Source organism: Apodemus sylvaticus, chromosome 15, assembly GCF_947179515.1.
Source record: "Apodemus sylvaticus chromosome 15, mApoSyl1.1, whole genome shotgun sequence".
Classification (NCBI taxonomy): Eukaryota; Metazoa; Chordata; class Mammalia; order Rodentia; family Muridae; genus Apodemus; species Apodemus sylvaticus.
In genome coordinates, this window is record NC_067486.1 from 8,956,464 (window position 1) to 8,969,908 (window position 13,445).

A 13,445-nucleotide genomic window follows, 5' to 3' on the forward strand; every position below is an offset into this window, starting at 1 on the left:
ACAAGGATATCAAAAAAAGCTACAATGCAAAAAGTCTCTTGAGCAAATAGTGGTGTAAAAACACAATATGTATGTACATAAGGAAGCAATAAGCCAGAGTGCACATGGAGGGGCACAGGGCTTCAGCCATATATGTAGCAGAGGATGGCCTTGTCCAACGTTGATGAGAGTAAAGGCTCTCGGTGCCCCAATGGAGGGGAATCCCAGGACAGGGAAGCAGGAGTGGGTGGGTTTGTGAGCAGGGGCAGGGCTTGGGATAGGGTGTTTTGGGAGGGGAAATGAGGAAAGGGGATAACATTTGAAATGTAAATAAAAATTATCTAATTAAAAAAAGGAAAAAAGAAAGAAATTAGAATATGATCTCAAAAGGGACCTCCAACTTAATTTTAATCCTAAAAATTTGAGAAATCTAGTGGAAAACAAAAGTAACATTTTTCAGGATGAGTTTTCATGAGAGAACTCCAATGGCACCAGCATGATAACTGGATAACACAGAACATCATGAAAGGAAAGGAAAGCAGCAGCAAAAGGCCTCTGTACAGCCAGTGCCAGCGTGATAAAACGTGGGGCAAGTCTTTGGCATCTACTCATCACATCAGTGAATAGTACCTTTAATACATGCGATTTTAGTAAACCACACACTTGAGACTAAGAATAGTGGTCAGAGACAGAGAAATAACCAAGTTAATTAAATATGGCCAAAATAAAACTACAGGGGATATACTTTCTTTTCATACAGCTAAGTACTGTGTCTTTGGGTTTAGCCAATATTTGCATTACAACACTACTTCAGAGGGGATGACAGATGGCTTGGTTATTAAAGGGCATGCCACACACCCAAGAGAAAAAATATATAAAAAGAGACAACTTTGTATGTATCCAATGAAGGATGTTCTGTACAACAGAATAATCATCTGTACACAAGGAAAGAGAACATGTGCTTCAGACAGGGTGTTAATACACAAAATTGATATGGATACACACAGCTAAACAGCCAAAAGGAAATACACTGGTGCTAAAATGAGCAGATAATTAGAACAAATATTTATCAAAAGACAAGATACAAATGGCCAAAAGGATATAATAAGGTTCTGTTCTGCTAATATCCCAGAGACGTCAATCAAGAACAAGATGAGATTGCAGCCCACAACTGTTAGACAATTAATATTAGAATGAAGAAAAGATTAATGACACAGACTTTGTGGAGAAAAGGGCACCCTTCTGCATTGTGGGAGGGAATGTGAGTGGGTATAGCCACAACAGAGTATATCATAGCATGTATCACTCCCTGCAACACATATAATAAATATATAGAATACTTTAATATATTATACATACTAAGTATGTAATATATACTCATAATAAAATTATATAGATACACATATATATTCTACGTGTGTGTGTGTGTGTGTGTGTGTGTGTGTGTGTGTGATAGGAAATAAAAGTCATGCTGCTGCATTTTAACTAAAGGAAATCCAATCCATCTCAAAGCAGTACCCACACTATCAAGCCACAGTCACATTGTTCACAATAGCAAAGGTATGGAGCAAATGCACATGAGTAGATGTGTTTTTCTTTCTCTTTCCTTTCATTCTCCTCCTCCTTCCCCCTCCTTCCTTCTTTCTCATTCCCCTCTTTTTATCCAGCTCTAAGTATAATTTTACCTATCCTTTTATCCCTCACACTCCTTTCCTATGTGAACATGCAATGTGACAAACTAGATGCATGCAAATGGACAAACATGAAAACTGGTTTAATAAAGTGCAAAAACCCAATATTCTCAGTGGAAGATTTATTTTTTAGAAAGTTTATTTGATAATATGTGTATTTCTATACCCAGGTTGAGAGTCATATTTGATCATGTTAAAATATGTTTTATAGATGGTGCCAAACTACCAGTCCTTACATAATCCAGGTGAAGGTAGGGGTATAAGCTGAAGATGCTGAGTTTCATGTATTTTTTATCAGATATAATATTATAAAGTTAGAATATTTGAAATTATTTAAGAGTTCTTGATGTGAAGAAGCTTGTAGCACTTCAATAAGATGGCAGTTAATAGGCAACATTCTGGGCAGCTGCAGAATCTCCTCAGTAGAAGCCACAGGACCAGTATCTTCTACAGCACAGTGGGCGGGCAGCAGCCATAGCCACCATAGCCACAGCCACAGCCACAGCCACAGCCATAGCCATAGCCTAGGCCTCCATAGCCATAGCCCAGGCCTCCATAGTAGCTGCTGTAGTAGCACATGGTGTCAGGAGTGGAGTGTTCTGAGGATGACAGGCAGTAGAATCCTAGAGTCTTGGTGTCACCATCTGTCAAGAGCCTTTTATATGCCAGGGTTATTGCTGTGGAAACCACAGGCATTGTAGTACCACAAAGCTCACTGCTATACTTCATAAAACATCTTGAGTGTTGTGATGTACTGGACACACAAGGCTACATGACTGAAATAATTGTGTTCCTACATGATTCTACAGTCAAATTATGGGATCCGATTTGTTTTTCAACTCTTCATACCATTCTTTATAGTAGATTAATGAATACATGATATGATTCTGTCAGATGATATGTCATCATATTATTTTCTCTATTTTACACACACACACACACACACACACATATAAAATTTCCATTGCCCTAGAGAAAGAAGAAGATTAATTTTTTCTCCCTTTTGTTTTGTTATTTGGAATAAATTTGGTATTGAGGAGTAAGTTTATTGAGTTTCTCTCATGAGCAATTGGTTAAGCTGTTTGTTAACTTGGTGGGCAGTGGGTACCTTATATTAATATATTTGGCATTTTTCTTTGATTACACATTATAAATCAGCAGAACATAACCATTTTGTGTGCTTAAACAGAATATGTTACATGTCATCTTTTGAGAGCCCATGGGAAGATCTTGTAGGTGTAACTGTAAAAGGCATCATGGATGTGTGGGTGAACCAAGATAAATAATTATAAACTTCTTTTTAAATCATGGTCATGCAAGCATCTCTCTCCCTCCATCTCTCTCTCTCTCTCTCTCTCTCTCTCTCTCTCTCTCTCTCTCTCTCACACACACACACACACACACGAAGAAAGTGCCTGTATCTTAAATCATATATAAAATCTTAAAGAAAAAGGACAATACATAAAGTTGAATCTACAAACTACTATAACATTACATGAGATAATTGTGAGAAGAATGCATATTTGAGGGTTCAAATCTAACATCCACAAAATAGGTGGCATTTTGCTTTTAGGTCTCATTTAACTTATTGTTATGTGCCCACTCTTTCTGTTGCAATTTCACAATTTCATTTATCCTAACAGTTGCATTATCTTTCATTGTATAACTATTGCATAGTTTTATTATACATTTGTCTGTAGATGGGCATTGAGACTGTTTTCTGAACATATTGAATAGATTAGTAATGGTCACTGATATGCACATATAGTAAGATATAGAGACTTTTGTGTATATTGCCAATCTTGGTAAACCTGTATCATGCAGTAGATCCATTTCTAGGATAATGTTTTTTTTGAGGAATGTTCACACATATTTTTACAGTGGATGCACAAATTTGTGCTTCCAACAACTACAAACAAATGTTTCCCTTTCTCTAAATCCACACTAGCATTTGTAGTTCTTTTTGCTTTTCTTTTTTCTTTTATTGTTTTATTTATTTACATTCCAAATGTTGTACTTTTCATCTTAGCCATTCTGACTGAGATAATAAGTCTCAAAGTAGGTTTTGGGTGTTTGATGGTGATTGTTGTGTGAGTGATGGCGTTCTTCACTGTACAGCGATTTTTAGTTTTATAAGGTCATGTATATATGTTGATGGCTTAAGTTTCAAGTTATTGTTGTTCTTTACCTGAAATCTTTTTCTGAGTCACCAAGGTCCTGTGCTATTCTTTGTCAGATTCTATTTTCAGTGTGTCTATTTTAATGTCAGCAACTTGCAGTTAAAATTACTATATCTTTTTAGAGGTCAAGATATTAATGAGTCAATGTACATGTGTATGTGGCAAGTACTCTCCGTGGAGTTGAGACAAAATGCAGTGGTATCAAGGGGGGTAAAAGTTATAATAGAACAAGAGGGTTAAGTAGGCTGGATGGAGAAATGCAGGAAAGTCATTTTAAATAACAATAAGGACCTTATTTAAAAAACGTCATGTGGAAATCTGCTTGTCACTGTTGAAGCTTGAATTCCAAATATATTTAAAAGGGAGTACACTATAATGAGGGCAACAGTACCCACCCTAGGCTCAGTAGGATAACAAGTAAAAATGCCAGTACCAGAAATATGCTATGTTTTTTGGAATTCTTGACATGTGTAGCCCCATATACCTCTAAAAATTACAGGCTACAGCCAATGTTATTTGTTTATCTTTGAGAATCTGACCACAAGACCTTGTTGATGAAGACACAGTTGTGTCACAGAACACGAAGAACTCAAGCTTGCCCTGACCTTGAGGCTTCACCCCCATTATGTAGCTTTCATAGTACTGAATGGTAGTATGTACACTACTGGAAGAAAAATTGCATGATCCTTTTTAGCTACCTCTGAACTCTGAGCTGAAAAATAATGACTGGACACATGCACAGCTGTAGAAGTAACATTAACAGCATGGCAGTAATATACCCCTTTCTAATTGAATTTAAGTTTACCTGACAGATGCACTCAACCAGGAGCCATTATTTGGATAAGAACCTGCAAATGACCCACGTAAGATCCTATTTGTAGTATTCTAATAAATAGACCCAGTTTTAGAGAAACTCCTAAGGATATTGTTATAGATAGTGATTATCACAGAGACCCAAACTGGACAAAATGCACAAAGTAAGAGTGAAGTATTCTTAGCTCTACTTGAGGAAACACTAAGTGACTTTAAGAAAATTGTGTTTTCCCAACACAGTAGGTAGCTGCTCTTGAGAACTCCCACAGGATGTGACAGCACAGAAAGACCTATGGACACTTGATCCTCGACAAAGAGGCTGAAAACATCCAATGGAAAAAAGATAGCCTTTTCAACAAATGGTGCTGGTTCAACTGGAGGTCAGCATGCAGAAGAATGCGAATTGATCCATCCTTGTCTCCTTGTACTAAGCTCAAATCCAAATGGATCAAGGACCTCCACATAAAGCCGGACACTCTGAAGCTAATAGAAAAAAAACTGGGGAAGACCCTTGAGGACATCGGTACAGGGAGAAAGTTTCTGAACAGAACACCAATAGCGTATGCTCTAAGAGCAAGAATTGACAAATGGGACCTCATAAAATTACAAAGTTTCTGTAAGGCAAAGGACACCATCAAGAGGACAAATCGGCAACCAACAAATTGGGAAAAGATCTTCACCAATCCTACATCAGATAGAGGGCTAATATCCAATATATATAAAGAACTCAAGAAGTTAGACTCCAGAAAACCAAACAACCCTATTAAAAAATGGGGTACAGAGTTAAACAAAGAATTCTCACCTGAAGAACTTCGGATGGCGGAGAAGCATCTTAAAAAATGCTCAACTTCATTAGTCATTAGGGAAATGCAAATCAAAACAACCCTAAGATTTCATCTTACACCAGTCAGAATGGCTAAGATTAAAAATTCAGGAGACAGCAGGTGTTGGAGAGGGTGTGGAGAAAGAGGAACACTCCTCCACTGCTGGTGGGGTTGCAAATTGGTACAACCACTCTGGAAATCAGTCTGGCGGTTCCTCCGAAAACTGGGCACCTTACTTCCAGAAGATCCTGCTATACCACTCCTGGGCATATACCCAGAAGACTCCCCACCATGTAATAAGGATACATGTTCTACTATGTTCATAGCAGCCCTATTTGTAATTGCCAGATGCTGGAAAGAACCCAGGTATCCCTCAACAGAAGAGTGGTTGCAAAAAATGTGGTATATCTACACAATGGAGTACTATTCAGCCATTAGAAACAATGAATTCATGAAATTCTTAGGCAAATGGATGGAGCTAGAGAATATCATACTAAGTGAGGTAACTCAGACTCAAAAGGTGAATCATGGTATGCACTCACTAATAAGTGGATATTAACCTAGAAAACTGGAATACCCAAAACATAATCCACACATCAAATGAGGTACAAGAAGAAAGGAGGAGTGGCCCCTGGTTCTGGAAAGACTCAGTGAAACAGTATTCAGCAAAACCAGAACGGGGAAGTGGGAAGGGGTGGGTGGGAGGACAGGGGAAGAGAAGGGGGCTTGCGGGACTTTCGGGGAGTGGGGGGGCTAGAAAAGGGGAAATCATTTGAAATGTAAATAAATTATATCGAATAATAAAAAAAAAAAGAGAGACAAACATATGTCATTCTATAAACTTCTACAATATTACATAGGGTATTCTAAAGGGAATACATATTTAAAAATTCCAAGCTCACATCTACAAAATTGGTGACATTTGATTGTTAGGTCTACTAACTCCCTGTTCCAGCTCCATCCATTCAGCTGCATTTTTCTCAATTTCACTTTTCCTATCAGCTATATTACGCTCAGTTGTGGAAATGTAACATGACTTTGATATACATTATCTGTAGCTGCATATCAAGACTGTCTCTGTTTCCTGGATAGAGTGAAGAGAGCAGCAATGATTATGGAAAAGCACATATGTTTATGTGGCCAAGCATGGCATAGCTGGCCTTAGTTTTTGTTTTTAGTTTTCTTTTTTCTTATTCTTCAGGAATCTGTGGTACGCCTGTCAGATGTGGCATGTGTGCTGGGGACCAGCTGTTGACCGCTGTTCTCCATTTCCTTCCTCCTGGTGCTCAGGCACCTCCCTCTGAATACCAGGCTGAGAGGATGAAGTGGAGTCCAGAATGGGTGGGGTCTGCTGGATCCCATTCATTGTAGGAATGACTGTATGGTAGTGACCATCTGTTGGGAATTGGTTCTAATGCGTTGTCTTAATTTGGCTCCCAAAAATAGTGCTTCTAGACCTGAGGGTTTCTGCCCCCATTTGGCTTTGATTGCTGATAAAGAATTGCCATATAACAATGGCTGGGCAGGGAGATAGAGGAAGAACTTTTAGATTGCTCATGCAAGAGACCAAGGAGAGAAGAAGAAGAAGAAGAAGAAGAAGAAGAAGAAGAAGAAGAAGAAGAAGAAGAAGAAGAAGAAGAAGAAGAAGAAGAAGAGAGAGAGAGAGAGAGAGAGAGAGAGAGAGAGAGAGAGAGAGAGAGAGAGAGAGAGAGAGAGAGAGAGAGAGAGATAATATGAACCATCAGGATGGGGAAGCAGAAAGATGAAACTTAAAGGCCCACCAGCATATAAGAATTGGGGAAGTGGCCATTGGGGGTGCTTCCCAAATTGGGTCTGAGGTAGCAGAGATGAAAGATAAATTTTAAAAGATGTTAACTCAGGAATACAAGAGGGGATTGTTTTCTAGCCATAGGGAGGTTTAAAAGTGCCCATTCACTGAGCTAGAGAAGGCATATCAAAATTAGCTGGTGTGAGTATATTTTTTTATTCTTGAATCCAGAGGTCTTGGGCAAGTGTAGCGCATGTGACCTACTTGCCATTATGGCTAAAGTAAGAAGTTTCAAAGGAGTTTGATTTATATTTCTCAGATGACTGATCACACTAAGCAAGTTTAATATGTTTCTCCATCATTTATATTTCATCTTTTGAGAGAATCCTGTTCAGTTCTGTATTCTATTTAATATTTGGGTAGTTAGTTTGCTTGCTCTTAGTTTTATGAGTTTTTTTTGTGTATTCTAGATATTAGCCATCTCTTTGATGAGTAGAAGTTAAAGCATTATGATTGACTTTATGGCTTTCTTTGAATGAGATACTATACAGAGATACTGAGTTTCATGAAGTCATATTTATAGGTTATTATTCTTAAGTCCCTGGTTATTTCTTAAAGTGCTTTCTTGTGGCAGGCAATTGATATATTCATTTAGATTCCATTAATCAATGCATCTATTTTATTGTTAGTACCATGCTGTTTACTATTACAGCTTTGTATATGTCAGCATATTATTAAAGGACCATGTGCATTTGCCTGAGCGTGTGTTCTTAGAGGAGTCAAGATAGAATGCAGTGGTTTCAATGGGTAAAATTTATAATGGGATAGGAAGGGTTAAGTAGATTATTGGATGGAAATAAAGGAAAGTAGGTATAATTAACACTAAGGACCTTACAAGAATATTGCATGAAAGTCTGTTTCCCATTGTAGAAGCATATATATATATATGTGTGTGTGTGTGTGTGTGTGTGTGTGTGTGTGTGTATGTGTGTATGTGTATGTATATATATATATTTTTTTCAAAATGTAGTCACCCTATATTGAACCAACATACTCATGGAAGACATCACAGGATAAAAATAAAAATCATGGTCCACAAATGGGCTATCTCTTTAGGAATTCTTGACCAATGCAGTCCCATAGACCTACAAATATTATAGGTTGTTGCCAATTTTATTGTTACTTCCAGACTCTGACCACAAAACCCTGTTGAAAAAGGCTAAGTTGAGTCACAAAACATGGAAAACTCATTTGTCCTGACCTCATAGCTTCACCCCCATGGTGTAATATTTATTGTGCTGAATGGCCAGATGCACCTTAATGGAAGATAAAATGCATGGTCATTTTAGCTACTCATGAACTCTGAGGTAAATATGTGATTAGACTGTAAATATATGTGCATAGCTGGAACAAGAAGAGTGGGAGTATCTTACCACTTTCTGATTGAATTTAAGCTCACCGAACACATGCAACCAAACTGGGAGTCATTATTTGGACAAGACCATGCAAATAGACATTAAGAGAGATCCTACTATGGCTATTATGATAAATAAAATGGATGTTGTTTATTTTTAGATTGGACAACCTCTCCACTTTGACCAGTGGTATGCCATTTTGGAGCATATTGTGATTATCACGGATATACCAAATGACAAAATGCATAGAATAAGAATTGTTGTTTTTAGCTCTATTTGAGAAAACAACAGATGACTACAAGGAAACTATTTTCCAGACCCAGCAGGGAGCTGCTCCTATGGAATCACAGAGATTGTGGAAGAATGTATAAAACATGTTCAAACTCAAGCCAGAAAAATTTATCATGATATCAGTAGGTAGGCTCACATTCCTAATTTTAGGTAAGGAGTTATTGCCACTTTATAGCTGTTAAGGTGTGGACAGTCAGTTTTTTTGGGGTGTGGCCTTAGGTAGGTCAGCTAAACTTCAGGTGATGGCTGCCCATCCTAGAGAATATAGGTATATTGATTGATCCTGATGAGATTAAGGAAAAATAAACAGTACATAATGCATATTGGACATAAAATGTTTGAGTCAGAGAAGAGAAGGTGAAAAACCTATGAAATTTATTCACATATATTGTATAGGATTCTCTAATTAGTTTTCTAAGAACTAATAAGAAAAAGAGAATGCACAGTTAAAAGATTCTTTGTTCATTCTCATAAATGTTTGAATATGAATCCAAAAGCCCAAGCCTCAGAAAGAAAATAGAAAAGTCTGATTGTACCCATCTATCAGGTTCTTCATAATGGAAAAAAACACAGACTATTTTTTTTAACAAAAAATGGAAGCCCAACACCAAAAATTCATCTTAAATATCTACAAATAAACAGAATGAAAAACGTAATTGACATTAAAATAAAGAATCCTCATAAAAACTTTCCTAAAGAAAATCTACAGATGAACACAAGTGAATTTTCAAAATTGTAAGTTAAAGTTACAATGATTTTGTTCCACATATTTATTAAGAAAATGGATGTTAGAGACTACATGACATAAAGGAAATGTCTATACTATGAGACTGTGTATGTTGACACTCATTATAGAAGGTTTTGTAGAGAGTGCAAAAGGTTTAGAGAACAAACTTGTATTCGTGTTTTAAATATAAGTTGCAGAGAAAAGGATTTGAAATGCCAGGAGCCATCTAGGAGAAGCTAAAACCTAGTAGATGATCTTCCTGAGATTTGTATGCCATGGACTATAAAGCTATGATGGATTTGCTCCGTTTGCCAAGTATGGAGAGATTGTATTTGAAGAAAGATTCCTGCTCTTAATATGCTTTTCATGTAGTTATTCAATATATAACAATCACTAGGTACTGACCCACCCTTTTGAGCAGATTTCTGCACACCTGTGAAAATGTACTATCTTATAGTTATGCTACATAGACAAATAGATAATGATTTTATAGAATTTCTGATTTGATTAAAATAATCTTAGGAATAAAGTTTTTGAGAAAATCATAGTTGCTAGAAAGATTAATAAAGTTATAATTAAGAATAGAAAGTTTCCACTCCTCATTATAGTAAGTAAAAGCTGAATAATAAGAAATACAATGAACTTTCAGAGTTAGACTTAAGAGACATAGACGTGGGACAAATTTGTGTTCAAGAAAAAACATTCACGTCCAATGATAAAGTTACATTTGTGTACTATATGGCAAGGTCATGCAAGAACTTTTGCTTTGAACTTATAATGAGTATATAGAATGAAACACTGCTGTGAACTTAATATCAACATTCTTCTGTAACTCCCATTTTATGTAATATTTTATATTGATGTAATTTTCTGAAGAACTTTTTTTTCTAAGAAGGTATAAAAAGTCCAGAGAAAATAAAGTTTTTGGTTGATTGGTATGGCATGGGGAGCTCTGCCCCATCTATCCATCTGTCTGTCTGTCCATCTGTCCATCCATCTATCCAAATGTATATGTATATTTGTCTAAATGTATGTATATGTATCTATTTAAATGTGCATGAATACTTGTGAGTTGATTGTGAAAGATGATCAGGACTAGCCAGAGTGTGGGTGTATGTATATATATGTATCTGTGCATATCTGCCTGTATAAACCATCTTTTTTTTTGTTTTTGTGCCTCTCTGGTTCACAGAATTAACCAGACAGGCTTCCTGTTGACTAATCCAGAGAAAGGAACACTAGTAATAAATCCTTCTCCTTAAGCCCCTGCTGTTTTACTATGAGGTGCTAAACATCAGAGACTATAGTCTCTGCCTTTAGAGGAACTCAGACAGGCTGGCGACCACTGCAAAGTAACTTAGATTTAAGACAGGTAAATGTTTTATTATAGAAAAGGCAATACTAAATATCTCCTAAGAACAAATCTTGCCTGGCCAACACTCTTCCCCCTTGGCTACCATAAAGAGAAAAGCCCAAAAGGAGAACTGCTGCATTTGGCATCCAGCAAAGAAATATCTTCACTTACAAATTCATAGTAACACCACAATAGCAGAAATATGAAAATATCAAAATTATTTACCAATAAAAGCATGTTTAAATAGAATGTTTCCTTTCTTCCATCACTTTTTTTACTTCTCTCTTTAATACTGTAACATTTGTCCACAAAAATAAAAAAATCACACCTTTACAATCAAACTGATATACATTCAAAACTATGCATCTCACATGTGTCAAAAAAATTAGAAAAAAGTATTTTCTGCAAATTATTTATTTGAAGTACGTATATACAGAATGGAAAAAATAAAAATGGACTACATTCTACAAGGCATTATAATGACAATGAAGAGCTTGGACGTAAATATTTATGCAACCAAGTTGGAGAAGAGGAATAGGATGGACACGTTGTATTTCATGTATTATTGCTCAGAGATTTTTAAGTTAAAGTTGGAATTTATGAAGATATGTAAGAACATCTGAAGTGAAGAAAGTTGGAGTGAGCAGCTGCTAAATCTCCTCAGTAGAAGCCACAGGACCAGTACCTTCTACAGCAGAGTGGGCGGCAGCAGCCATAACCATAGCTACCATAGCCACCATAGCCACCATAGCCACAGCCGTAGCCACAGCCATAGCCATAGCCTAGGCCACCAAAGCCATAGCCCAGGCCTCCATAGTAGCTGCTGTAGTAACACATGGTGTCAGGAGTGGAGTGTAGAGAGGAAGACAGGCAGTAGGTTCATTGAGTCTGGGTGTCACCATCTCCCAAGGGCTTTTTATACACCCAGGTTGTTGTTGGGAAAACCACAGGTATTATAGTGTCACATGTCTCTGCACTGTGCTACAGAAAACATCACGAGTTACTGGATACACAGTGCTGCATAGTTGAGATATTTGTGCTCCTTCATCAGGATCTCAGGGTCAAGTAATGGATTTGACATAATTTTTAGGTCTCTAGGAAATTCATGTAGTTTATTGAATACAGCTCATGATTCTCTCAGATTGTATAAAGCATTAAATAGTTTTCTTCTTTTTTTTTCTACATGCTGTGTTTTCATTACCCCAACAAAAGAAATTCAGTGTTTTCTCTTCTATTTTGTTATTTTAAATGAATCATATCTTGAGGATTATGCTTATTGAGTCTTTCTCATGAACAATAACCTAATCATTCATTGTGTTATTTGTTCCTTGGTGGATAATTGTCATCCTATGTTAATGTGTTTGTATATGTTTCTAAGAACTTTTATTTTATTACACCTTGATTTTAAAATAACTGAAAATGTAAGACCATTTATATCCAAAAACTATATGTTTCCCTTTGAAAGGCCATGGGAAAGTTTTGTAGCTGTAACTTTTTAAGGCATTATGATTGTGTGGTTGAACCAAGGCAAGGATTTATAACCTGTTAAAATTATGGTCAAGTTAGCTTTGCAGAGATATGATAAATGTGAAATCTTCTGAGTTTGTACAATGGCAGGGGAAATAGGTCAGTGGATAAGATTACTTGCTGTACATGCATGAGGACATAGTTAAAAATCACTAGAACCGAAGTAAAATTTTGGGTGGATTTATATATCATAATGCTACATGGTAGAGTGCAAAAGGATCACTATGACTTGCTTATTATTAACCTAGCAAATTGAACATAATATGGTGGGTTCATTCAGCCACTGTACATATCCATTAATTTACTCAAACACATGTGTGCTTATACCACACATATTATGCAGAAATATATGTATACATATATATGTACATACAAAATGCAAGCACATACCTACTCACAGAAATCCTATGGATATTTGCCAGTATATGCTTCAGTGAATGCCTACATAGCTTGCACAAAAATTAGGTGGAATTATCAGTGTACTCCCCTCAAAAACAAAAGTAGAGTATAAACAAAAACAAATTGTATAGTCTCTTTGAAAAAGACCAAGTCAGGTACATGAACTGTTTCTCCATTTGTAGCTGATGGAGAGAGTATTGCTATGAAGGGTGAAAAGCATCACTGACAAAATTAAATTTCAAACTTTTTGCAAATTTATCAAAATATATGTTGAATAACATAAAATATTTGTACTTTTTCATTTAATTTGGAGTTTTATAAAGCAACAAGTGTATATAAATGGGGTGACATGGTAAATATACTTTTTGAACAATTTTATGAAGACTTACTTCTGATTTTGCAGTGTCCAATCTGAAGTTCTTTGGGCCTGCAAATACTGTCAGTGGTATAATTTTGTGGTTATTAGCTAAAAAATCC

General features: G+C 36.4%; 1 protein-coding gene across 1 annotated transcript; it reads right to left on the reverse strand.

Annotated features, from left to right (window-relative positions):
- Positions 1-11,702: 11,702 nt before the first annotated feature.
- LOC127665943 (keratin-associated protein 20-2-like) lies at positions 11,703-11,879 on the reverse strand. The gene has a single exon (XM_052158575.1). The coding sequence runs from the start codon at positions 11,877-11,879 to the stop codon at positions 11,703-11,705; it is 177 nt and encodes a 58-aa protein (XP_052014535.1).
- Between the last annotated feature and the right edge of the window lie 1,566 nt (positions 11,880-13,445).

Excerpts from the sequence above, each read along its gene's own strand:
- LOC127665943 (XM_052158575.1), bottom strand. The coding sequence starts at position 11,879 with ATGTGTTACTACAGCAGCTACTATGGAGGCCTGGGCTATGGCTTTGGT.